The following is a 27,780-nucleotide window of genomic DNA, read 5'->3' on the forward strand; positions in this document are numbered from 1 at the left end:
TGAAGGTCATTCATTTGAAAAACTTGATAACCCTTTACCCCAGCATGCTACTGGCCAAATATCATCACCCTGGGCATTTTGGTTATTGAGAAGAAGTTGTTTAAAGTTTTTAACATATTTGACCCCTGTGACCTTGAATATGGGTGGAGGTCATGTATTTGAACAAACTTTGTAGCCCTATATCTAATTATGCTACTGGCCAAATATCATTACCCTGGGCATTTTGGTTATTGAGACCAAGTTGTTTAAAGTTTTTAACATATTTGACCCCTGTGACCTTGAATATGGGTGGAGGTCATGTATTTGAACAAACTTTGTAGCCCTATATCTAATTATGCTACTGGCCAAATATCATTACCCTGGGCATTTTGGTTATTTAGAAGAAGTTGTTTAAAAGTTTTTTAAGACAATTGACCCCTGTGACCTTGAATATCATTGAAGGTCATTCATTTGAACAAACTTGGTATCCCTTCACCCAAGCATGCTACTGGACAAAAACATCTCCCTGGGCATTTTGGTTATGGAGAAGATGTTTAAAGTTTTTAACATATTTGACCCCTGTGACCTTGAAAATGGGTGAAGGTCATTAATTTTAACAACGTTTGTAGCCCTTCATCCCAGTTTGCTTCTGGCCAAATGTCATCACCCTGGGCCTTTCGGTTATTAAGAAGAAGTCGTTTAAAGTAAAATAAATGAATATGATGATAAAAAATCAGAGAGTTAATTGCTCAATTTCATTATCAACCTGTTTTACTTGATATAGTTTATAGCTCTTTCAATTTATACCTGACAACTGTTTTCTTTCACAACTACAGCAAGATACAAGTTTGGTAAAAACATTATTGACATATGATTGTTAAGCTTTAAAACTCCAGTTCAAATAAATACCATACTTGACTATTATGATTTATTTTGAAAAGAAAATGAAGAATGACCAAGTGAAATGAATCAAAGTAAGTGACTTAAAATGTCTGGTGCTGTAGATATCAGAGTAAACAATGCTGGGTTTAAACAGACCTTGGAGTTCCAGTCAGCATTGGTCATACACGACTCGAGACAGCTGTGGGCTTTCTCCCCCATCATCGTCGGGGTTGGGGGCAGCACCTTGGAGGATGTGGGAAACAGTGGGGCATTCTGGACAGGTGTCTGGCACTTGTTTAACAGGCCCATACGGTCTGAGGAGAAAGGGGGATAACTCAATGGGTATGTATGTGAACAAGGTCAAACCTTTTGTTTAAATATCACACACAATTATTTTCATGTAATGTTACCGGCAATTTTTTTTCCATTACCATGAAATATGTATGTATATATAAGGTAGGCCATTTACAATTGGTAAATTTTCTTTTCATATGACGTAAGTTTACTCGATCTTGGTGTATAGGTGTTTTGTTAATTCAAAACGACACGATGGATAAGAAAGACAAAACAGAAATGTAAACACAGAGAGTTGATTGATAAGAAGAAANTTGTATTATATATGTATTGTCAATAAAATACTTTGAAATTGAAAGAAACTTGTTACCTAGATCAAGGTTGTTAGAGCTACACACATGTCCGCCCAGTTCCTGCGGGATTCTCAGGGGTGTTAGTCGTGGGGAGTTTAAACAAGCATCACCAAAGTCGTCAGACTGACACATAGACACAGATCGACCTGGTAAGAACACGGACACAAACACAGCCATCATTTAACAGGAAAACACACAGTTATTGATCACAATTACTGAACCAGTAACATAACATTTAAGACATTGTGTTAAGATTTCATGTCTTCTGGAACAAAAAAGGATTTCTTTGTAAGGTTATTAGAAAGGATTAATTATACATTGGTAAAAACATTAGTAGTCAAACAAGAACACTTCACTCGATAGACAACATATTAATCATGACTGGTATTACATTTAATTAGTAATAAAAGATAGTACAGGTCACTCAGCTGTTCTGTGGTAGAGGTCACTCACTCAGCTGTTTTGTGGTAAAGGTTACTCACTCAGCTGTTCTATGGTAGAGGTCACCACAAAAGGTCGCACACTCACCTGTTTTGTGGTAGAGGTCACTCACTCACTTGTTTTGTGGTAGAGGTCACACACTCACCTGTTTTGTGGTAGAGATTATAGGAGGCAGCTACCTCCGCTATGCTGGTAGAGGGCAGGGTATCTGACCCAGACCGCTGGTGTCGGGCTGGTTTTTGGTTTAGTGTGGGAGAGCATGAAGTTAACCTTCAAATGTACAAACACAACAATAAATTCTATTATAGGGACACACATAGATATACAGTTAAAACTGAAGATTACACAATAGCAATTATACCACTGATCAGAAAAATATTCCAAGTATATAAACGTATGTTCATAATTGTGACCATTACCATGATAAAAAAGATTTGTTGCGAGTTGGAAACTCCTAACTGAAAAGGTGCACATTTTCACTATTACAACTCCCAGGGGTAGCAGATTTTATGTCAGGGTGTACATTTCTATCAGTCAAACTCCCAGGGGTAGCAGATTTTATGTCAGCTAGGGTGTACATTTCTATCAGTCAAACTCCCAGGGGTAGCAGATTTTATATCAGGGTGTATGTTAGGGTGTACTTTTCTATCAGTCCAACTGAAGTTTTAGATCTTAATTTGATAATTCTAAATAATATGGGAAACTGATTGAAAAAATATAGATATTACTTTTCCTTTAGAACATTTATTCGCGTTTGTTTCATGGAAAGTTTTATACAATATAACATTGCTTTTTATATATTGTACTTTAGTTTGATAAGAACTGCTGTGAACACTGCATACTTCATTTACAATCTCCTATCACTACTGTCTCATACCTATCTTGACTTACCTAGTACTGCCGGGTCCACTGTCGTAGTCACAACTGAGCGGGGTAAGGCAGCCCTCTTTATTAGACAGTGGGGACACCCTCCTTTTGGATGCTCCAGTATTAGGAAAGGTGGCTGTGACAGATGATACTATGTATAACTTCATATAAACATTGGCCAGAGTCAGGTATACTTTCACACAACAGGTAGACTTTTATACAACAGGTAGAATTTTATATAACAGGTAGAATTTATACAACAGGTAGACTTTTATACAACAGGTAGACTTTTATACATCAGGTAGACTTTTATACAACAATTGTATACAACAGGTAGACTTTTATACAACAGGTAGACTTTTATACAACACTTGTATACATCAGGTAGACTTTTATACAACAGGTAGACTTTTATACAACACTTTTATACAACAGGTAGACTTTTATACAATAGTTCTGTTTACCTTAAATTGTGGGAATATGTTTGAACAGAAGTGTGTTGTATACCATTATAAATGTTAACAAGACGAATTACAAACCTTAATTTTACCTTATCTGTATGATAAGGCAAAAAGTAATGTACTGCAAACACATTATGACTATAAATTCTAAATATTGTTACCGTCACGGATAACTAGAACCATAAGGATTAAAGAATTTGATGTTATTTAGCCACTGTTTTGCTTAATTTCTTATTTCTTTTTCCTAAATTTGCTGCATACCCATATTAGGTGAATTCCTGGAATAGGACAATGTGGTTTCATCGAGAGATCTGCGGTAGCGACTGTTGCGGTTGAAAGGTGAAGGGCACTCCTGGCTACGATCTATACTCATTCTGTCGGGGCTGATAGCTGGCAGTCTTTGATAACCTTTACCCTTGGGTAGAGGTGACGGGTACTGGTTCCTTGTCATGCCAAGTCTTCTCACACCATCTCTGTAAACAACAATAAAGGGTCTTTTATCACTATGACTCAGAAACAACAAAAACACCTTTTTAAGTACTGATATCATCTTTACCTTTACACATTGAGTAACAAACGTGCTGCGAGTAACAACACCTGATTTTCTAATCAGTAACAACACCTGATTTCCTAATCAGGAACAACACCTGATTTTCTAATCAGTAACAACACCTGTTTTCCTAATCAGTAACAACACCTGTTTTTCTGATCAGTAACAACACCTGATTTTCTAATCAGTAACAACACCTGATTTTCTAATCAGTAACAACACCTAATTTTCTAATCAGTAACAACACCTGTTTTCCTAATCCGTAACAATACCTGTTTTCCTAATCAGTAACAACACCTGTTTTCCTAATCAGTAACAACACCTGTTTTTCTAATCAGTAACAACACCTGATTTTCTGATCAGTAACAACACCTGTTTTTCTGATCAGTAACAACACCTGATTTTCTAACCAGTAACAACACCTGTTTTTCTAATCAGTAACGACACCTGTTTTTCTAATCAGTAACAATACCTGTTTTCCTAATCAGTAACAATACCTGTTTTCCTAATCAGTAACGACACCTGTTTTTCTAATCAGTAACAATACCTGTTTTCCTAATCAGTAACAATACCTGTTTTCCTAATCAGTAAGTATATTTTGTTCAGAAATACACTGATCCAATCAACAAGTTTATCAAAATTATACCATTATAATGTAATTGAATACTGACAATTGTATATATCCCACAGGTTATACAGCTTTTACAAGCCATTCAGATTGATGTCTCGCCTGTGCCCCGCTTTGACCATCAATGCACATATCAGAGAAACTAATTTAAACACAAAAACTTAATGTTGATGGAGATGCTGAAAAGTCAATGGACCATGAAAGGTAGGCTGCATCCAGCATGGGTTGAGTTGTACTACCTAAGATGTATCGTATCTATGGTCCAAGTTTGGTTGGTCTAGCACTTATACTTTCAGTGACACTAAGTTAACCGCAAAATCTTAATGTTGAAGCTGTCGCCGGAAAGTAACGCCTTAGTCTTGCTTCTGCTACTTCGTGGCGGCAAGACAAAAATGACTCTTTGGCAAGCTTTCTAATTAAGTGAGCTATCCATTCTTTTCTAATTAAAATGGTATGTTGATACAATATCCCAGCCTTTTATCAGTACACCTTAGGTTTGGGGTTACTAGTAAGTTCCTAGGGAGCTGTTGTCTATTCTTACTTGACATAAGGTCCTGGGGTAAAGGTGGTATTATCTAGGTCCCTCTTCATTGACTCCTCTGCTCGCCTTGCCTTTTCTTTGTCCCTCAGGCTAAGGTGTCGGGACACCAAGCGCCCCTCTGTAAAATCAAATAGTTTAATAATAATAATAATAAATAATAATAATTTGAGGTTCTTATATACCGCTTTAAAGTCGTCTCAAAGTGGTTCACAAATTATCATCCGTGGTTATAGGGTCTTTGCAACCAGCCAATATCTTTCTCAACTCCCTGGGGAGCATACAGCCGGTGATGCCATTTCGGTACTGACAGATAGCATTCAACAATTCTAGCACTGCCTAACCGCGAAATCATTTACAGCTGAGTAGACTGGAACAAGCAAAGTAAATTATCTTGCTCAAAGATACAACACAGTGCAGTGCCAGGACTCCAACCCGCAACCCTTCAGTCACAAGCCCGGCGTCCTACCACTAGACTACCGTGCCTCCTTATGAAATAATGTGTATAAAGATACAAATCTCAGGTCACAAGGAGTACAAACTTCCTCATATGGTACACAAAAACGTCTCATTGTATAACACAACAATTTCTTCAACACAGCTGCTACTGTTGACCTGTTTATGAAGCAGTGTGTTGGTAATTCTTTTAATATCAACTGATATTCATGGGGAGAACAGGGACATACAAGTACTTACTGCTAGGTGCATTCTTTATGTTGGCAAAGGGGTTGGTTGGCATATTCTGAAAAAGAAACACACTAACATAAAGCAAGTCCCCCATAATGCAATTATCTGGAAAAGAGGTAATTAAATTCATATTTCATAAATAACGTTTCCAGACAATTTTGTTGAAAAAGATAAAAGTCTAGATCATTATACCTAAATATTTCAAACAGTGAACAATACATGATAGAATTCTGACAACTGTTTTAGTCACAATAACAGCAGGAAATATCCTTTTATAGGAAAATGGTTCTGGTTTTTTTCCAGGTTTAACCCTTTTAACACCTCATATTCCTCTCAACTATTTGGGTAGACTTATACAGCTGAAATACTACACCCTCTATAACCTCTGACCTCTGAACTTACATCGAATATGACCTCTCCTCCCTTCTTGCCTTTGTTGAGGTCCTCCAGTGATGCTCGAGTCTCCTGGCGAGAGTGAGCCTTCACGGGAGCCAGGTTTGTGGGAGCACGGCCCTGAGTCGCCTCTGCCCATGCCTCTTTTAACGTTGTCTTCATCTTCCTACCTCGAGCCAGGTCTACTGGAGTGAGACCACGATCATCTGTCAAGGTCACATCAGCGCCATGCTTCAGTAGACAGCAGGCAGTTTGCTCATTGTCGTTGTAGGCTGTGATGTGGAGAGGTGTGGTCCCTGCGAACCCTCGACAGTTAACACAGGATCCTCCATTGATGAGGACTTCTATACACTCCATGTTACCACTCTGGGAGGCACAATGAATCGGGGCAAATAGGCGCTTGTCCTTAAGGTCTGGGGGAAAAAAATGACTTCAGTCAAATAGTCATAGTCTGAGAATAAAAACAGATCCTGTAGACCAATTTTATAGACCAGATTGAAGCAAGGATTTGTGTCACACAAGGATTACACGTTATTAGATGTCTCGCCTGTCCCCGCCTGATCATAAGATTCAATGTGTGAAGCATTGTAAGGTAGACCCGAAGTTTATTTAGTCCAACACTTTAACTTTTTGAGATACAGCATGAAACACACAGCTAAATGCAAAAACTGAACATTGATGAAGATCCTGTCAAAGTCACTGAACTGCAAAATATAGGGCACATTCAGCAACTGATGTATGGATTGAGGTAAAGTATATGAAACGCATGTATGGTCCAAGTTGGGTTGGTCTAGTGCTTATACTTTTTGAGAAACAGAGCTAAACGCAAAAATTTAACATCCCGACATCCGTAGCAGGCGAGATAAAAATCAGAAAGAAACACATGTTTTATTTCTAACTTGCTTAAAGTGTTGACTTTGTTTAGTTTCCAACATCTACAAACAAATCTCATAAAAAGGTGCTTCATTCCTTTGAGTTTCTACTGATTATTCATGACATTTTGGCTGAAAATGACTTACAGAACAATACATGTATACTGCACCAATAGTACCAGTGTACAAATATAGTTTATGTACAGTAGACAATTGAAAAGTTGTTAATGATGAAGCGATGAGACTGTGAAAATCTTACCTATATCAGGACCTCCTGTGATGAGGGTCTGGACATCTTACCTATATCAAGACCTCCTGTGATAGGGTCTAGACATCTTACCTATATCAGGACCTCCTGTGATAGGGTTTGGGAATCTTACCTATATCAGGACCTCCTGTGATAGGGTCTGAACATCTTACCTATATCAGGACCTCCTGTGATGAGGGTCTGGGCATCTTACCTATATCAGGACCTCCTGTGATAGGGTCTGGACATCTTACCTATATCAGGACCTCCTGTGATAGGGTCTAGACATCTTACCTATATCAGGACCTCCTGTGATAGGGTCTGGACATCTTACCTATATCAGGACCTCCTGTGATAGGGTCTGGACATCTTACCTATATCAGGACCTCCTGTGATAGGGTCTGGACATCTTACCTATATCAGGACCTCCTGTGATAGGGTCTGGACATCTTACCTATATCAGGACCTCCTGTGATAGGGTCTGGACATCTTACCTATATCAGGACCTCCTGTGATAGGGTCTGGACATCTTACCTATATCAGGACCTCCTGTGATAGGGTCTGGACATCTTACCTATATCAGGACCTCCTGTGATAGGGTCTGGACATCTTACCTATATCAGGACCTCCTGTGATAGGGTCTGGACATCTTACCTATATCAGGACCTCCTGTGATAGGGTCTGGACATCTTACCTATATCAGGACCTCCTGTGATAGGGTCTGGACATCTTACCTATATCAGGACCTCCTGTGATAGGGTCTGGACATCTTACCTATATCAGGACCTCCTGTGATAGGGTCTGGACATCTTACCTATATCAGGACCTCCTGTGATAGGGTCTGAACATCTTACCTATATCAGGACCTCCTGTGATAGGGTCTGGACATCTTACCTATATCAGGACCTCCTGTGATAGGGTCTGGACATCTTACCTATATCAGGACCTCCTGTGATAGGGTCTGAACATCTTACCTATATCAGGACCTCCTGTGATAGGGTCTGGACATCTTACCTATATCAGGACCTCCTGTGATAGGGTCTGGACATCTTACCTATATCAGGACCTCCTGTGATAGGGTCTGAACATCTTACCTATATCAGGACCTCCTGTGATAGGGTCTGGACATCTTACCTATATCAGGACCTCCTGTGATAGGGTCTGGACATCTTACCTATATCAGGACCTCCTGTGATAGGGTCTGAACATCTTACCTATATCAGGACCTCCTGTGATAGGGTCTGGACATCTTACCTATATCAGGACCTCCTGTGATAGGGTCTGGACATCTTACCTATATCAGGACCTCCTGTGATAGGGTCTGAACATCTTACCTATATCAGGACCTCCTGTGATAGGGTCTGGACATCTTACCTATATCAGGACCTCCTGTGATAGGGTCTGGACATCTTATCTATATCAGGACCTCCCGTGATAGGGTCTGGAAATTTACCTATATCAGGACCTCCTGTGATAAGGGCCTGGACAACAGTCTGAGCTAGGGAGGCCTTTGACTGGGAGGCGTAATGGAGACATGTCTTTCCATCATCATCAACAGCATGGATGTCTCTAAAACAGTCAGACATAGGTCATTTTTACAAACATCTAACCTTGTTTATAGTTGTACCTTTAGTTTGATGGTTGTCCTGTTAACAGACTGAAGTTTGGTCCATTATTACTTAATAAAAGATATAAGCTAAGCAAATTTTTAGAAAGAGGAAAATATTATCTCCAATCTACCCAAGAGTGCACCGATCCACTGTAGTGAGTATTAGCAGAACAAGAGGCCCAGAGGGCCTGTATTGCTCACCTGTTTCTTTTGTTACATGCAACTGACATATAGGTAACTTAAGACCATTTGGTAACTAGAACACAAGACATTTTAACATCTCTTAAACGGTTCTGAAGATATTGTTGTTTAAAACTTAAAATTTTAATTTTAAAGCTTTTAACCAAAGTTGACATTTGAATCCCGATTTACACTTAAAGTTGACCTTTGACCTCATTACTGTAATGAAGAAAATAATTCACACAGCTGGTCTACATAACAAACCTAAGTATCATGACTAGTCCAAATGGTTCTTAGGATATTGTTGTTTGAAGTTTTTAACATATTTGACCCCTGTGACCTTCAAAGCAGGTCTAGGTCTTTTTAATGAGAAAACTTTATAGCACCACACCCCAGGTACTTACTGGCTAAATATCATGACCCTGGGCCTTATGGAAATTGAGAAGAAGATTGTTAAAGCTTTTAACCAAAGTTGACATTTGACCCCTGACTAGCATTTAAAGTTAACCTTCGCCCTCATTACTGTAATTGAGAAAAAAAATCTCACTGCTGGTCCTAACATATTTGACCGCTGTGACCTTGAAAGTAGGTCAAGATCATTTTAATGAGAACACTTTATAGCACTACATCTCAGGTACCTACTGACCAAATATCATGACCCTAGGTCCTACAGTTCTTCAGAAGAAGTCGTTCAAAAGAAAAAGTTGACGGACGGTCGACGAACTACGGACGACGGACGCCGCAGTACGGCATAAGCTCACATGGCCCTTCGGGCCAGGTGAGCTAATAAAAACTACACTGTACAGGCCTGCCTCCTCCCAGAGGGTTTACTGTCACTAAAACCGACACAGAATCAACAGCTGGACACAAGCTAGACACTGGACACAAGCTGGACACAAGCTGGACACAAGCTAGACACTGGACACAAGCTGGACACAAGCTAGACACTGGACACAAGCTGGACACAAGCTGGACACAAGCTAGACACTGGACACAAGCTGGACACAAGCTAGACACTGGACACAAGCTGGACACAAGCTGGACACTGGACACAAGCTGGACACAAGCTAGACACTGGACACAAGCTGGACACAAGCTGGACACAAGCTAGACACTGGACACAAGCTAGACACTGGACACAAGCTGGATACATGAGTGCTGTATTGTTCACCTATAGGACCAGGTGAGACATTAAAACTTACAGGGGACAAATATACAGCCATCAGTGGCCTTAAAATGTATATTAGTGGTGTGTATGTCAGCATAAGATTACTTTTATAATAAAACACTACAAACCCGTATATAATGTATGCTAAGTAGTGGTTTCCTAACCTTTAGCCAATGTACAACACATCCTGATTCTGTACTTCATTGTTTAAGAGTAAACTAGCCATCTAGAAGGATGCTAGCGAACAGTAGCTTCTTTTTTAGCTAGCTATTTGTGTAGATGGGTTGACTTGAGTATTCAGGGGCAAAGTGGCTTAACTGTTCAATGTGTATGGAAGAAAGGGTTTATGTGAAATCTCTGTTATAATGTATGGTACCTTGAGTTCAGAAACATCTCCATGTGTTGTAAAACTGGACTTCACTGACAACTGACTTTAAGGATATGACATGTATAATAATAATAATAATAGTGCAAGGTTATCACAAACTAGTTTGTGATAAGTCTCAATGTGGTTCACAAATTATTATCCGTGGTTATACTGAGCCTTTGCAACCATCCAATATCTTGCTCAACTCCCTGGGAAGCATACAGCCAGTGCTCACAGCTAGCATTCAACAATTCCGGCACTGTCCAACTACATACTCATTTACAGCTGAGTAGACTGGAACAAGCGGAGTAAAGTATCGTGTTCAAAGATACAACACAGTGCTGTGATGTGACTCCAACCTGCAACCATTTGGTGCCGAGCCCGGCGTCCTACCACTAGACTACCGTGCCTCCAAGATCGGAGAGGATTTTATTGCTTAATATGTTTATCTTTAATTCTTATGTGTCCTTTGATGTGAGTAAGGTTAGGTTTCAATGCACTACTGATGAAATTTAACTTACGCCCGGTGAGCCAGGAGAGTGGTGACGACTTCTGCAGGGTTGTAGGGGCGGTTTTGCTGTTTAGAGAGGTGTTCAAATAACTGGATGTCTCGAGCGACCAGCAGGAGTGGCGTCAGACCCTCTGCGTTCTTACAGTTGATGTCCTTCACCTTGTTCTCTTTCTGAAAACAACAACGTAGAATCTTAACAAGATTTACACATTTAAACAAGCCATTTAGCTAAATCTCCATAGACCCTCACCTCTGGACAGTTTGAGAAATGATCAAAGAGCCATAACTCTGTATGAACTCCAGACCTGATTTCAGTACAAGTCCATGACAAAGTGTATCTATGACTAATTCCCCGTACAAAGAAATGTATGGTGAACAAAGGGCCATATCTCATTTAAAGTAGAGCACAAGACTTGATTTCAGCATACAACACTCCACCATCTCAAGAGGTACTCATCTACAAAGTTTGGTCATTTTAACAGCATTTGAGAACTGCTCCTGACAGAGTGAACAAAGGGCCATTTCTCATTATTTATCGGGGCTTATGACCCAAATTTACTGCGACACACCGTCATCCCAAAAGATACATTGTCACATACTTACTAAAAACAAAACGTGGCAAATGTGAAAGAATATATGAGAAAAACAAGAATTCCATGGAAGTGGATGTGTCGCCTGCGCAGGAAGCTGGGAGATTACGCACCAGCAAGACCAGCAACGCCTCATTGGTATCCATATTTTTTTTTCTTGAAAATGCATGTATGCTTAGCACTGCAAAAAGTTTGAGTTTGATCGGCCCAAGGAAACTCAAGTTATCGCACGAAAACATATTTTCTATTTATAGTTACAGTGACCTTGACCTTTGACCTTCGGACCTGAAAAGCAATCCCAAGCAAGCACTTTTGGTAAGGAAGCACAGCATGAAGTTTAAGTTTGATCGGCCTAAGGAAACTCAAGTTATCCCACGAAAACAGATTTTCTATTTATAGTAACAGTGACCTTGACCTTTGACCTTCGGACCTGAAAAGCAATCCCAAGCAAGCACTTTTGTTAAGGATCGGCCCAAGGAAACTCAAGTTATCGCACGAAAACATATTTTCTATTTATAGTAACAGTGACCTTGACCTTTGACCTTCAGACCTGAAAAGCAATCCCAAGCAAGCACTTTTGGTAAGGAAGCACTGCATGAAGTTTGAGTTTGATCGGCCCAAGGAAACTCAAGTTATCGCATGAAAACCTCTGTGTGGACGACGCCGACGCTGCCGACATAGCAATACCTATGTGTCACCAGCTTTTCGCAGGCGACACAATGACATAGTGGTAGATCAACCGACTGAAGGAAGACTGACAGTCCTCTTCGGTAGTAAAAGTGGGGGACAAATAAAAATTATATTAATATGCATTAAAAGATATCATAAATATGTCACTTCAATGTTTACTCCTTAAAACGAGTTTTTTTGTCTTTAATAAAAACTGCTCAGTGCTAACAATAGGTGATTATATTTTTTAAATATTCATGCCTTTTAACAGCTCAGAAATGCTTTTCTCTACTGAACTTATAGTATATGCAAATTATAAGATAGAAAGCAATAATAATTAAGTCATGTTTGATACAGCTTATCTTGGGAATTGCTGGCTGGGGAAACACACTATAAAAAGTGGTGACTGTAGGTATATGTACAATGTCAGGTAGATATTTCACTTCTGATCCATGTCAACTGGCACTTACAGATTCACATTTCAGTTTCATTGGAGTCAGCATGTCAGCTGGGATAAATAAGGAAAGACAGTCTGAAATCCAACTCTATACAGAACTACTGAGCTAAGTCATGTAGAAAACTTGATTTCCTATCAATAGACAGCAGTGGAGCGTAATAATTGATCTGTCAGAACCAAGTCAGGCGTAAACAAGACAGATTTTACCCCATTTTAACTAATTATATGGTATCTAGCCTGCAGTACAAAACCAAACTACATAAAGTTAAACACTTGAAATATATGCACCCATTCAGTTTTGTGTCGTAAATCGGACAAGTTTTTTTGTGCAGAGTATAAGATGCAAAAGTTATAAGTTGCACATTTTTAGCAATTGTGTTATGTGGAATTACAGTACAGAAATATTAAAAAATAGCAAGAATTAAGTAATAAATGGCACAAGGTGCACATACATAGACCGGTCCTTTATGAGTCCCTATTAGTTTTCCCACGTCTTTTGACACATAATACTGTAAAACTATAAAAGTTTATGTGTTCAGTTTTGCTGTGAACTTAACAGCAGTGAGTTTATTTCAGTGCTTTTTATGTTTTTCCTTTATGGTTTCTAAGTTATGTGCAATGCCAGTCCAATTTCAAGTGTCACCTATTATAAAAGGAACATGGTGAAACATTAAATTATTACTGTGTTATGAAGACACTAAATACATGTGCAACTAGAATTGTGTGCCACAGGCTAAATACATATCTGTCCTCGCCCCCTCATAGCTGTCAAACCTCCTTCAGTAAGAGCAGGACTCCCTCATTTTACAGATCTATGGACGGACAACCTCATTCTAACATACATCGCCTAATTTACTGGGTATATAATAATAAACATTGTAATGTTACAGCAAGATCTGTCACATGGCGATGACCGTCTAGGTCGACCACTTTTCACATTAATCAATACAGGATAGAAATATTGCACTACTAGTAACCAGCTATTTGTGTTGATAACATCCTATTTCACCTGTGTTAAGTCCAGGGGGGTCTATAGTCCTCAAAACAGAGTCAAACAGACAGCACGTTATGGAGCTTTCATTTTTATAACATAGTGTGGCTTGAAACAACCCTGGTACAAAAAATACAAACCCTTCCCCAATGTGTCACCATTATTGAGCTATACTAAGGCCTTTATGGCCAGTGATTTTACATACTGTAATAGGGATGGGATCTGGACTATTCCCATGTTACGGCCAGCTGGACCCAAATCCTGATAGCATGGATGCATTTGTTTCTTCATGCTCAGCAAAAATATGACCAAGGGATTAAGTCCCCGGGAGCAGGCAGGACCAAATGTCCAACCTGGCACCATGGATGTAATTGTCTCTTTATACCAACTATGTGTTTATGTGGGTATCTATTGGGGATCTCAATTGTTTTAAATAGTATAGCTGTTAAACTGATATTCCTGTATGGGGCCCCATACCTAGTCCTAACTTTTAAACAAAGTGTCCTCGGCCCACGGGTGCTGACCAGACCAAATTTGGTTAATATCCCTTCATCCATACTGAAGAAATAAAGTTTTAACAATTAACCCTCATTTTTCCTATAAGGCCCCCAAACTCTGTCCCAAGTAAGGGACACACCTGCAGCAGATACAATATTGAGTACTTAACTAGCCAAATTTTGCTCCTGACCAAATTAAGTCAAAATCTGCTCAGCTATTCTGTACTAGTAGTGTTTTAAAAGGAAATGTTAAAGAAAGACAAAAATTAGATGCCTCAACACAACACAAGCTTGTTTGCCCTTAGGTCTGGAGACTCAGTAACACTACAACACTGGGAATCTATAAATCAATGTCTGTACTATTGGTGGTGCTGTGTACACTTCATGTAAATGGTTAATTAACAGACACACGCAACTGAGTTGAGCACCCATTATCACAGGCCTAATACAGTATACATAAGATGTCACCTCAATTAACAACTGGTCAGCACTAAATATAAACAATCTAGGTCACTGCATGCCCCAGGATTTCTCATATATATTACAATATTAAAATAAGGTCACTGCTCCAGGATTTCTCATATACATTACAACATTAAAATGAGGTCACTGCCAGAGGTTTAGTATTGTTTAACGTCCTATCAACAGCTATGGTCGAGAATTTCTCATATACACTACAACATTAATAGGTGGGTCTATGACCATAAACAAATCTTTTGCTGGCAAACTTTGTAAACTTTGCGGTGAATTTTGAAGGTTTAAATGTCCTCATCCCTGTATTAATAGTAGCAGACATGTACAGGCTGAAGTGATTCCTCCCATTCTAAGTAATAGGCATCATCCAAACAAAGCACAATAAACACAGAATTTACCTGTAGAAGTGGGAACAAAAACCGAAATAAAGTGACATAACTGAACTTAATGTTTTGTCTTTAAAGGCTGTCAACACAACAGCAGTTTCCATTTTTATAATTATATGTACTAATGTTGAAGGCGATATATACTGACGGGTCACAAGACATCAAGATAGTAAAGACATGTTAACCCATTCACCCCTAAAGTTACATTTGAACCTTACCAAATCAAAGATTGGGCAAGTTCAGTTTAAAATCTAGGGTTGAATGAGTTAACAAACAAGCAATGCCACATATAAAAAGCTGTGTTATAAAGGGGAAAAGTTGAAATCTTTAACGTGCAACTCAACTAATTAGCTATGGTCTACACTACAAGAATACGACTAGCTAGTCTATAATACAGCTACTGTACATTGTGAGAAGTTGTACAAACCAAAAGTTTGTTGAGGACCCCAACATCGCCCTGCCAACCTGCCTGGAGCAGCAGTCTGTGAGACGATTCTGTCGACCGGTCAATGGAATCAAGGAGGAGAGTCTTAATAGACGTTGATGCCACCTCAACAGCAGTCTTCCCTTCATAGTTCCTCAGAGTTATATCAGCACCTTGCCTCAATAACAGCTGAACAATCTGAAAAAACCAGGAAGAAAACATCATTTACAACAGAAAGCTGGTAATTGTCCTATGACCATATAAGGTTTGAACGGCATTTTTTCAATTTCATACTGGTATGAACATTGAAAAAATACTGTTTAATCTTTATATTTACATTCTATATTCTCAGCTATTATCAATCTACCGGTAAATAAGGTATTCCCTTTTATTTTCGATATTGAAGTGTCTGTGTCGTCAGTGCAAATAAGATTCCTTGAACAGTCTAATATCACCAAAATGTTTGTTTCTAGTGGTTGTCTCTTTTTAATCGAGGCAGGAGGAGAAATTTCAAAATGACGCTGATCCAATTGCATTCATAGCTCTATGAACACAATTTCTCCTGGTACAATACTTATAGAGGAACTTATATAGTTATAGTGGAAATGTATACATTATAATTGTGGATAATTCTTGGTCCTAGTGTAAAGCTGTTTCAAGAGATTTTCAAGACACCCTGTTTTACAATGCAACTAACAGGAATAGTTTCATTCTGAACAAGGAGATTTTCAAAATTGTAATAAGGCAGAAAGACACTGAAAGACTTTTTGTTAGGAGCACACTCTGCTTGAAATCAATCATTCCACAAGTATACCAAGAATTTCAGAAAAATCCCTTTATATCAGCAATGTAGTTTTTATATCAGAAAAAAATATAAGACCTACCAGTGTGTACTAGGATAAGTTGTATTTTTGTTTTTGAGCAATGTAGTCAGTGGTTTTGTGTTAAAGCAGTCTTATACTAAAAATTCCTTGAGTAGTTAGTTCCAGTGTGTCTAAAATGGCTGTAGCCAAACAGTTAATAGCCTGAGAGGCTAGCACTGGCTCTAACAATTAAAGTACTAATTGGCTTATCAATAAGAAATTATACAAGATGGTGTAAAATGAATTGCCGGGAGACCAGCTGATCAAAGACAAAATAACAGCACATTTACAATATCAAAAATAATAAGTACATGAAATGCAGTGTGGTGAAAGAAGCAGGTGAATATCAAAGATGGCTGACATCATGTTGTAAACAGGGGTCAATCTTATTTCACTAGGGGTGGCCGGGGGCTTATTTACTATCAAATACGATATATTAAGACAAGTTATTAAACTAAAAAATATCTAGCATTCTGTGAATGAGCACCTGACATCAGAAGCCTTAACCCAAAAAACAATACGGGTACTTGGTTATCCCAGTGGAACACTGTAACAGGTTACTGACCTTAGTGTGGCCACGCTTGGCAGCCCAGATCAGAGATGTGTTTCCGGTCCGTTTGTCCTTGACATCGATACTGACCAAGTGGTCCTTTCCACTCCGTAACAGGAAGTCCTCTATTCTATCGTAGTCCCCATCCTTAAATTCAATCAATTACGTGTTATAATTAAACAGGTAACTTAACAATTTACTCAATTTAAATATTTAAATTGACATATGATTTTACGTTTTTTTTTATACAAATCAAATGTAAAGACCAATTTCAAATCAGTTTATTCTGTTTATTGCTGAATTTAAGATTTTCAACTCTTGAATTTTAAAACTGACAGCATACTTTCATAAAAATTTTGTAAACTCTATTTTTTACATACTCTTGCCGCTGCCAGGAAGAGCTCCTCAAGGTCACCTGTGTGACCTTTGCCCATTAGTGTAGATGCAATGTCGTAGTATTTAGCAGATCCAATCCTCTTTCTGTTCGCCTCTAGTTGGGCACTGATATTACCCTGGGTAGCGGAGTTTGGTGTGGCTCGATTTCCAGAGCCCAATCTACTCCCCCCTCGTTCTTCTGCGGCAGATTCTGGCATGATACGTATACAGATGGATGTGATCTAGTGGTCTCCATTGGCTTACACCGAGAAACTTTGTCCTGTAATCACACAAAGCCAGACATCACTTTAGCACATTGGTGTACTTCAGTACACAAGGGAACTAACATTAGTCGGGAAATTTCGATAAAAACGGGACGTTACAAATGTTCTGGATACAATCAGAAACAAGAAAACAGATTGCTAGACTATCACAAAATAACATGGTTTTTACTGTACATAATATCTAATAAATGTTGAAACACATGTTATAGAATTTATAATTTGCTTTAAAACAAACATCTGCTGAACTACCTTGCGAGGACAAAGTTAACATATAATGCGTAAATTTGTAATAAATACAGCATCATCACCTATTTTTAGTAGTCCTGGAGTTTCTGATTAGCTTATATTAAGCCCAAGTCTGTATAGTTATACTAAATTTGTTACAATCGAACAGTTGCTCAATAAACACAAATATTTATACATTTGAAACAGTCTATCATTATTCCTTTACAGAGCGGCTTTTATCCTTTTATATGTTTGAGGGATTTGAGTATAATTTGTGAATGACTGAAAGGTAAAATATAAGCCTAAAATAAAATACCTATGATTGTGTCTATGTGTACTGGTATGAAGGCCTGCTAACGTCCAGAAGAACAGCACTTACTGTATTATCAGATAAATAAAATACCTATGATTGTGTCTATATGTACTGGTATGAAGGCCTGCTAACGTCCAGAAGAATAGCACTTACTGTATTATCAGATAATCTTACCGGAACCTGAAAAAAATCAATTTATTTGAACATTACGATACGGTCCCCAATCCTTTTATTCCAAAACAAAGCCGTCTTTCTGTATTAAATTGATCCCTTTATAGATAATTACAATAGCTGTCCTGACAAGGGGACCCTAGATTTCAATTTTGTATGTCAACAGATATATGGTAGCAGGTCACGACGACATAATAACAGGTACTCACAGGTATGTTATAGTATATGTATAATTGTATGAAAAAAGGGTAAAGATTGTATACATGATACGATGAATAATGTCTAATTTGACATAAGAAAGAAAAGTTTAGGATACCGGATGTCTTATAGAAAAGTTTAGAGTATACTTCTTCTGATGTGTAAATTAATGATAAACTAATATATAATTAAGTTTAAGAAATATGGGCTGATTCGCCGAGTATTTAACACTCTTGCCTTCCATGCAGACGGCTGGGTTTTGATCCCCGAAGTTGACGTAAGCATGAGATATTCAGAGAAAGTGTTATTCTCCTGCCCCCACAACTCCAACAAACCAGGTGGACTATAAAATGGTATGGGGTGGGTGTTGCAGTATCTGTGATGTAGCATTCAAGTGAGGTGGCACTATGAAGATGCTGTTGAAAGCATGGTCCCACTACAAACAGAACACAATACATCTCCAGCACACACACAGGCATACACACATTGAGGGAGATATTAGCCAGGTGGCATAGGACTAGTAGTTAGCGCCTGATAAGGCAGCTCCTGCAAATTCCTCAAAATTGTATTGAATAATGTATTATTCCATGTACATGTTAATTGTATTGATTGTAAAAATTGTATATGTGCACGTGCTGTAAAGCACTTTAGAGTGGCTAATTATATTCTAGTTAGATAGGGCACTATATCAAATGTCGTACATCTATTTATTTTATTATTTATAAAACACTACTGACAATAATGACTCTTAATGATGTAACCTTGACATTGGCTAATATATTACACTCAACTGTGACCTTGACCTCTGACTACAAGGTTCACAGTGTGACATTCAACAAGTTACGTACATCCAACAACTGTCAATATTTAAATATTTATGGGGGATGATTTCTGCTGCACCTCGTTTTATTTATGTATTAGCCTGGTGTTGCAGTAATCATTGTGGCGGAATAGGACCCCCATCTAAGACTTTTTGGGTCTATTTATATGACAAAATGTGAACGTCATAACAACCGTCATTTCTTGTAATAAACGGCCATATTCAATTCAGATTTGGTGTCCTTGTTTTATTTAATTATTTGTCTTACCAGCTTGCCATGGTGGATGTCCTGTATAAATACAAATTAAAACTTGTTTTAATGTAATTTATGCAGTCAGACTTACATGCTTTTACGTAACTATTTTTATTTGCGGAAGGAGGTATGTTGGGGTATGAGTGATGCGGTCCGACAGGTTACATGCGCGCATTGATATGTTGCTATAATTAGATCACTATAAATACAAATGACGCAGCAGCTCCTATTCAGAAGCTGATAAAAGAAGATGGCGGAACAAGGTTCGTACGGTCAAGGTCAATTTTATTTCAACTTGTAAAGTTTTGTATTGTTTTATCTGATCACAGATTTTAGTATATACAAGATAAACTTTACCCACCACCATCCCCTACTTTCCTCCTTTCTTGTTAGAATTTTCTGAATGCGCATAACTTTATGTATTGGTGTACAACAATTTTTTATGCGATTGTTAAGAAATGTATCGATGTTATATCATGTATTTGTGTGTCAAAATTATGTATTACAACTAGCATTAATATTGCATCAATTATATTGTGTATGGCGGAATAGGACCCCCATCTAAGACTTTTTGGGTCTATTTATATGACAAAATGTGAACGTCATAACAACCGTCGTTTCTTGTAATAAACGGCCATATTCAATTCAGATTTGGTGTCCTTGTTTTATTTAATTATTTGTCTTACCAGCTTGCCATGGTGGATGTCCTGTATAAATACTGTATAAAGCTACTGTTAAATATACAACTGTTTAATACATATACACAACTGTAACTATACATTACATACACACTAGTTATATACTGTAATTAGCATATATTTAATAATACATTGTAAATATACACTGTTATCAGTGTTTGTTTCGTATACAATAATTAACATTTGTTTCTATATTTTAAATGGCACCATCTCGCATCATTGTGCCTAGATTTTGTTGATCATTCTTAGCTTTTGTTTTAACCCATGTTAAAACTCCTACACAGACCTGACTAGACTCAGCTCACTAATACCTCGACTGACCGGGTAGGAATGACGTCCGCCCATCCCCTGTACAGTACGGTGCCTAGACCCTACATATACACTGGATGACACAGCACACACAATGACACTGTTGGCATCATGTCAAGTTTAGCCAATCAATTCCGTACACTGACATCCAAATCTTACGATTTTTCAAAGATACAAGAATTTTAATAGATCAGTAATTTCTACATACTGACCTTGATAGAAACCTAGTTATTGAGCAGTTCATGTTAACCCTTTTACATATGTATGATGTGTGTGTGAACAAAAAAAATCAATATATATTCAATACAGATCAAAAAGGAGAACGGCAGCATTGGTTGCCTCATATTGGCTATTCCTGGGTATTTACCTCTGGGTATATATTATAATATTTTATATGGAAATTCCTTTGGTATGGAAAAGTACAATGAAGACTGTAACAACAAACATTGTATGTAAACTTTGTAGATAATGATTTCCTTTACTCGGTTATAATAAAATAACAGGTACCCATTCAAATTGAGTTTTATATTATGTAAAGAATATGTCAGTTCAAACCTGAAATTTCATAATGAACTATTCCAACCTTTGAATTGGAAGAGTGCAAATGTGTCTTCAGGGGTGAATGGATTAATGCAGACAACTTACGTACAACTACGACTTATCTAGATTACTGGACAGATGACATATCTTATCCTCACTTTGTACTTTGTACGTGTATCTGAGAGTGAAGACTTAGGATAAGTATGCATTGAAAACTTGTTTTTTCCGACACGGCTATAGCTTTGATAATCATTTCTGAAAACACAAACATACATACCTAATGTGACTTTTATAAAAAAAAAATATAACTAATAAAGATAATTAATATCAACAACAATGTTCTGAGTGAAAAAAACAAATCAGCAGGGCTAGTACCAGGCGATGAACCCTGGATCTCAGATTGGTATTTTGTTGCTCTAACTGACCCAGAGCTATACCGAGTCAACAGAATTTACCCTAATTAACCCAGTAGTACATTGAAATCTACAAGGCTACTGTATATAAAAACAACTACAATGGTATCTCAGGTGTTGGACAAAGATATTTATTAAATAAAAAATCAAACCATTTGCAGGTTAACGACAGGTACCATACTTTTACTGACCTGGAAATACAGCTAAACGGGACACGTGTTTAACGACAGGTACCATACTTTTACTGACCTGGAAATACACCTAAACGTGACACGGGTTTATGTTCATTTAAAAATCATCCCAACTTTCTCTAGTCACCATCTGGGAGGTCCTGGGCCAGATCAGTAAAATCAATAGTCAGACTTATTTGTCAACAGGTACAGTATATATATCTACCACTGCTACCTGTACACACCTGTATAAAGGTACACCAAGAACAGGATTGTCCTTTATAAAGTCCCCATCCTTCCATTGAAATAAAGGATCTTTTTATACCTTGGACATTTCCTTATTGAACTCTCTCTCCAGCAGAGTCAAAACTCACAGCTATAATATATCTTTGACACTCAGCAGCATTTCACATTTCTAGGCCTTGAATATTTCTTTTCCTCAAACAGTGTTGAATCAATTCCTCCCCCTCCACCACCAATTTAATTTTAATCAGTTCAGATCTAGAAGTATACAACAACACCAGACAACAGTATTTCAGATGATTACAGCCGTTTAAGCAGTGTATTGTACATGTAAGTGTCACTAAGTGTGGCCTTTTTCATTACATTACATCCTATTCCACATACATATTACACATTTCCTCTAGGTTCCACATAATATCGGAATAGTTTACAAATCAAGATTTTTCAAAATGCTACTTTTCACATGATAAAAAGACTTTATTTCACTGGAAAGAATTCAGCTTGAAATATTGATGAGTCAGATAAAGGAATATTTGGAAATCAATACTAGTATTCACCTGCTGGGCCAGTGTTTGTGTAACAAAAGCAGACAAAGGGGTAGATTTAATGTCAGCACAAAACTCATGTGTTTACATGTACATGGCCACACTGGTATTCAAACCAGACAAAAGAGAACAAATTAGCTTTTCTATTCACACCCAGTTATGATCAAATGAGGGTATGTGTACACTTCATTAAAGGGAAATTCAGGATACATGTATGGTCACAGTGTGGGTACCCAGATACAATGGAGAGTAGATTCACCCTTCAGTACACATGTATGGTCAAAGTGTGGGTACCCTGATACATTGGAGGGTAGATTCACCCTTCAGTATACATGTATGGTCAAAGTGTGGGTACCCTGATACATTGGAGGGTAGATTCACCCTTCAGTATACATGTATGGTCAAAGTGTGGGTACCCTGATACATTGGAGGGTAGATTCACCCTTCAGTATACATGTATGGTCAAAGTGTGGGTACCCTGATACATTGGAGGGTAGATTCACCCTTCAGTATACATGTATGGTCAAAGTGTGGGTACCCTGATACATTGGAGGGTAGATTCACCCTTCAGTATACATGTATGGTCAAAGTGTGGGTACCCTGATACATTGGAGGGTAGATTCACCCTTCAGTATACATGTATGGTCAAAGTGTGGGTACCCTGATACATTGGAGGGTAGATTCACCCTTCAGTATACATGTATGGTCACAGTGTGGGTACCCAGATACATTGGAGGGTAGATTCACCCTTCAGTATACATGTATGGTCACAGTGTGGGTACCCAGATACATTGGAGGGTAGATTCACCCTTCAGTATACATGTATGGTCACAGTGTGGGTACCCAGAAAAATTGGAGGGTAGATTCACCCTTCAGTATACATGTATGGTCACAGTGTGGATACCCAGATACATTGGAGGGTAGATTTACCCTTCAGTATACATGTATGGTCAAAGTGTGGGTACCCTGATACATTGGAGGGTAGATTCACCCTTCAGTATACATGTATGGTCAAAGTGTTGGTACCCTGATACATTGGAGGGTAGATTCACCCTTCAGTCACAGTATGGGTACCCAGATACATTGGAGGGTAGATTAACTCTTCAGTCACAGTGTTGGTACACACATACATTGGAGGGTAAATTCACCCTTCAGTCACAGTGTTGGTACCCAGATACATTGGAGGGCAGATTCACCCTTCAGTCACAGTGTTGGTCCCCAGATACATTGGAGGGTAGATTCCCCCTTCAGCCTGTATGGAACAGGGTACCAGGAGGGTGGGTTAAAGTATACATGTATGGTCACAGTGTGGGTACCCGGAAAAATTGGAGGGTAGATTCACCCTTCAGCCACAGTGTGGGGACCCAGATACATTGGAGGGTAGATTAACTCTTCAGTCACAGTGTTGGTACACACATGCATTGGAGGGTAAATTCACCCTTCAGTCACAGTGTTGGCACCCAGATACATTGGAGGGGAGATTCACCCTTCAGTCACAGTGTTGGCACCCAGATACATTGGAGGGGAGATTAACTCTTCAGTCACAGTGTTGGTACACACATACATTGGAGGGTAAATTCCCCCTTCAGTCACAGTGTTGGTACCCAGATATATTGGAGGGTAGATTCACCCTTCAGTCCCAGTGTGGGTACCCAGATACATTGGAGGGTAGATTCACCCTTCAGCCTGTATGGAACAGGGTACCAGGAGGGTGGGTTAAGTCGTTACCAAATATATACCTGTACATGTATGGATAAGGGTACCAGGATTCAGTTTTCAGTACATACAATACATATTTGTTCAGGAATGAAAACAACATTGATATTGTAAGCACACACACTTACACACAAATGGAAAGCTTCTGTTTAGTACCTAGTACAAAGGGTGGCCCTTCAGCTCAATGGGAAGGCACAGATAATTGTCGGGCATATAAAGAAACTCTATATCTAGCTGTATATAGACGTAAATAAATATGCATGAAAATCAAACATCTGCATATTTTAGAATGAAAGACTCCATTAAGCATGTAATATTACACATTTACAGGTCAAAAGTTTATACTGGCCAACAATCAAATTGGAAACAAGGATAAACTCACCTGAAAATTTTAACACAAAGGAATCCTCATCCATAGAGAACGGGAAACAAAAACAGACTTTTTTTCCTTCCTACATATTTGATAATATACATATCATACTAGTCTTCTTCCTTCTGATAAAAAACCTGTCATGTTGGTGATCGTCTATTACAATGTGACCCTACTCCACAAAAGCTTTGTAACCATTTTGCGTGCTATATTTCTGGGTCATATTGTTATTATTGGTACAGAGTTGGCACCGTGCCAGTAGACCTCTCCGATCAGCTGTTTATAGGTGTTTTGAGTCTCCACTATATGACAATCACCTTTGTTCCCACAGCATACAGGTAACACAGACAGTACGAGACATACCGTCACACTAATACTGATACCTCCAAGTCTATATTTGAACTTCACATTATTGATACCTATACAAGTATAGAGCAATAAAACTCTTATCAAACTCAAACTAAAACATTGATATGTATGGAAGAGTTAAATAATGACACTATGACAGAGCTGCAGAACTAATGTACATGTAGATTTCTATAATGTAACTTTTAATACCGTCCGGGTCAAATTGGATCTTTCTCCTTCAGTCAGTAGAACTTCTTTACTAGCTATATATAGCTAGTTGATGGCAGTAAAATCGATCATCTCACCTCAATTTCGTTTATTGACTTGATTCAAATACTCTGGATCATTTGAACTGGTGGCGATTCAATGCCCAAGTAAAATAATCAATAAATCATGGAAGGTTTGCGGCTGAACATCTCGTGGTAATAGAGATGGTACCTGTGATGTCTTTAATTGATCTGCTGGAGCCGAACCTGTTCACACTGCTTGTGATTTTCGCTACAGACTAATCACTGTGGCCTGTTTTTATCATCCCCAGGTAAAAAAGGATTTCACTTATAAGTGGTGCATCCAGTCGGTATAATCAAATAACCCTGCAGACATCTGAACTAAATGGTCTGGTATGCTGGTGAACAAAACCTACACCAGACTAATCAATGTTTCTGTAATATACTCAATACAAGTCTTCTGACACAGAAATTTTATGCTGTTTGGTCCATTTAACATGCAAATTAAAAAAAACAACAACACACAAACGGTTCCATAATAAAGATTGTTGTTAACTTATTATCTTGTTTATATGTGACATCCATCAGGTATCAAAAGACTTTATGCAAGATTTTATGGGGTTTCTCTGTATATTAACAAACAAGCATTAAACATGATAAAAAATCACCTTGAGGTGGTAAGACCCTTTTCTCCCATGGTATTTATATTGTGCCTGTAAAGCCTGTTCATGTATTAACTTGGTTTAACTCGGCAACATTTTGTATGAAGTCTACAAGCGCTGTAAATTGGTGCCACTGCATTTTCCAGGAGGGTAACACAACATGTTTAACCAGGAGGGTAACATAACATGTTTAACCAATGTGTTAACCAGGAGGGTAACATGACATGTTTAACCAATGTGTTATCCATGAGGGTAACATGACATGTTTAACCCATGTGTTATCCAGGAGGGTAACATGACATGTTTAACCAATGTGTTAACCAGGAGGGTAACATGACATGTTTGACCAATGTGTTATCCAGGGGGGTAACATGATATGTTTGACCAATGTGTTATCCAGGAGGGTAACATAACATGTTTAACCAATGTGTTAACCAGGAGGGTAACATGACATGTTTAACCAATGTGTTATCCAGGAGGGTAACATGACATGTTTAACCAATGTGTTATCCAGGGGGGTAACATGATATGTTTGACCAATGTGTTATCCAGGAGGGTAACAAAACATGTTTAACCATGTGTTAACCAGGAGGGTAACATGACATGGTTGACCAATGTGTTATGCAGAAGGGAACATGACATGTTTGACCAATGTGTCATCCAGGAGGGTAAAACAACATGTTTAATCAATGTGTTAACCAGGAGGGTAACATGACATGTTTGACCAATGTGTTATCCAGAAGGGAACATGACATGTTTGACCAATGTGTTATCCAGGGGGGTAACATGATATGTTTTACCAATGTGTTATCCAGGAGGGTAACACAACATGTTTAACCATGTGTTAACCAGGAGGGTAACATGACATGGTTGACCAATGTGTTATCCAGGGGGGTAACATGATATGTTTGACCAATGTGTTATCCAGGAGGGTAACACAACATGTTTAACCATGTGTTAACCAGGAGGGTAACATGACATGTTTGACCAATGTGTTATCCAGAAGGGAACATGACATGTTTGACCAATGTGTCATCCAGGAGGGTAACACAACATGTTTAATCAATGTGTTAACCAGGAGGGTAACATGACATGTTTGACCAATGTGTTATCCAGGAGGGTAACACAACATGTTTAATCAATGTGTTAACCAGTGGGTTAACATGATATGTTTGACCAATGTGTTATCCAGGAAGGTAACACAACATGTTTAACCATGTGTTAACCAGGAGGGTAACATGACATTTTTGACCAATGTGTTATCCAGAAGGGAACATGACATGTTTGACCAATGTGTTATCCAGGAGGGTAACATAACATGTTTAACCAATGTGCTATCCATGATGGGATCATGACATGTTTAACCAATGTGTTATCCAGGGGGGAAACATGATATGTTTGACCAATGTGTTATCCAGGAGGGTAACACAACATGTTTAACCAATGTGCTCACCAGGAGGGTAACATGACATGTTTGACCAATGTGTTATCCAGGAGGGTAACATAACATGTTTAACCAATGTGTTATCCAGGAGGGTAACATGACATGTTTAACCAATGTGTTAACCAGGAGGGTAACACAACATGTTAAACCAGGAGGGTAACACAACATGTTTAACCAATGTGTTTTCCAGGATGGTAACATGACATGTTTAACCAATGTGTTATCCAGGAGGGTAACATGACATGTTTAACCAATGTGTTAACCAGGAGGGTAACATGACATATTTGACATCCAGGAGGGTAACATAACATGTTTGGCCAATGTGTTATCCAGGAGGGTAACACAACATGTTTAACCAATGTGTTATCCAGGAGGGTAAAACAACATGTTTAACCAATGTGTTAACCAGGAAGGTAACACAACATGTTTAACCAACACCATATATGATTATCTATTTATGTAATGCTTTGAGTGAGGAAGCATGCAAAAGTACTATCCAATATCTCTGGAGTGATTGATCTGAGGAGC

At 38.4% G+C, this 27,780-nt stretch overlaps 1 protein-coding gene across 1 annotated transcript in view; it reads right to left on the reverse strand.

Moving 5' to 3' along the window:
• The window catches only part of LOC110454439, a 46,747-nt gene that overhangs the window by 10,758 nt on the left and 8,209 nt on the right, over window positions 1-27,780 (reverse strand). The window contains exons 2-14 of the mRNA XM_021503934.1: window positions 17,309-17,583; window positions 16,944-17,075; window positions 15,519-15,713; window positions 11,038-11,198; window positions 8,646-8,761; window positions 6,083-6,486; window positions 5,690-5,735; window positions 4,997-5,114; window positions 3,539-3,750; window positions 2,841-2,952; window positions 2,095-2,219; window positions 1,526-1,654; window positions 1,018-1,175 (exon numbers count right to left, since the gene is read on the reverse strand). Coding sequence (XP_021359609.1) covers window positions 1,018-1,175; window positions 1,526-1,654; window positions 2,095-2,219; window positions 2,841-2,952; window positions 3,539-3,750; window positions 4,997-5,114; window positions 5,690-5,735; window positions 6,083-6,486; window positions 8,646-8,761; window positions 11,038-11,198; window positions 15,519-15,713; window positions 16,944-17,075; window positions 17,309-17,521 — 2,121 coding nt within the window. The 5' untranslated portion in view covers window positions 17,522-17,583. The remainder of the gene's footprint in view (window positions 1-1,017; window positions 1,176-1,525; window positions 1,655-2,094; window positions 2,220-2,840; window positions 2,953-3,538; window positions 3,751-4,996; window positions 5,115-5,689; window positions 5,736-6,082; window positions 6,487-8,645; window positions 8,762-11,037; window positions 11,199-15,518; window positions 15,714-16,943; window positions 17,076-17,308; window positions 17,584-27,780) is intronic.

This window comes from Mizuhopecten yessoensis, unplaced genomic scaffold (assembly GCF_002113885.1).
Source record: "Mizuhopecten yessoensis strain PY_sf001 unplaced genomic scaffold, ASM211388v2 scaffold7841, whole genome shotgun sequence".
NCBI lineage: Eukaryota > Metazoa > Mollusca > Bivalvia > Pectinida > Pectinidae > Mizuhopecten > Mizuhopecten yessoensis.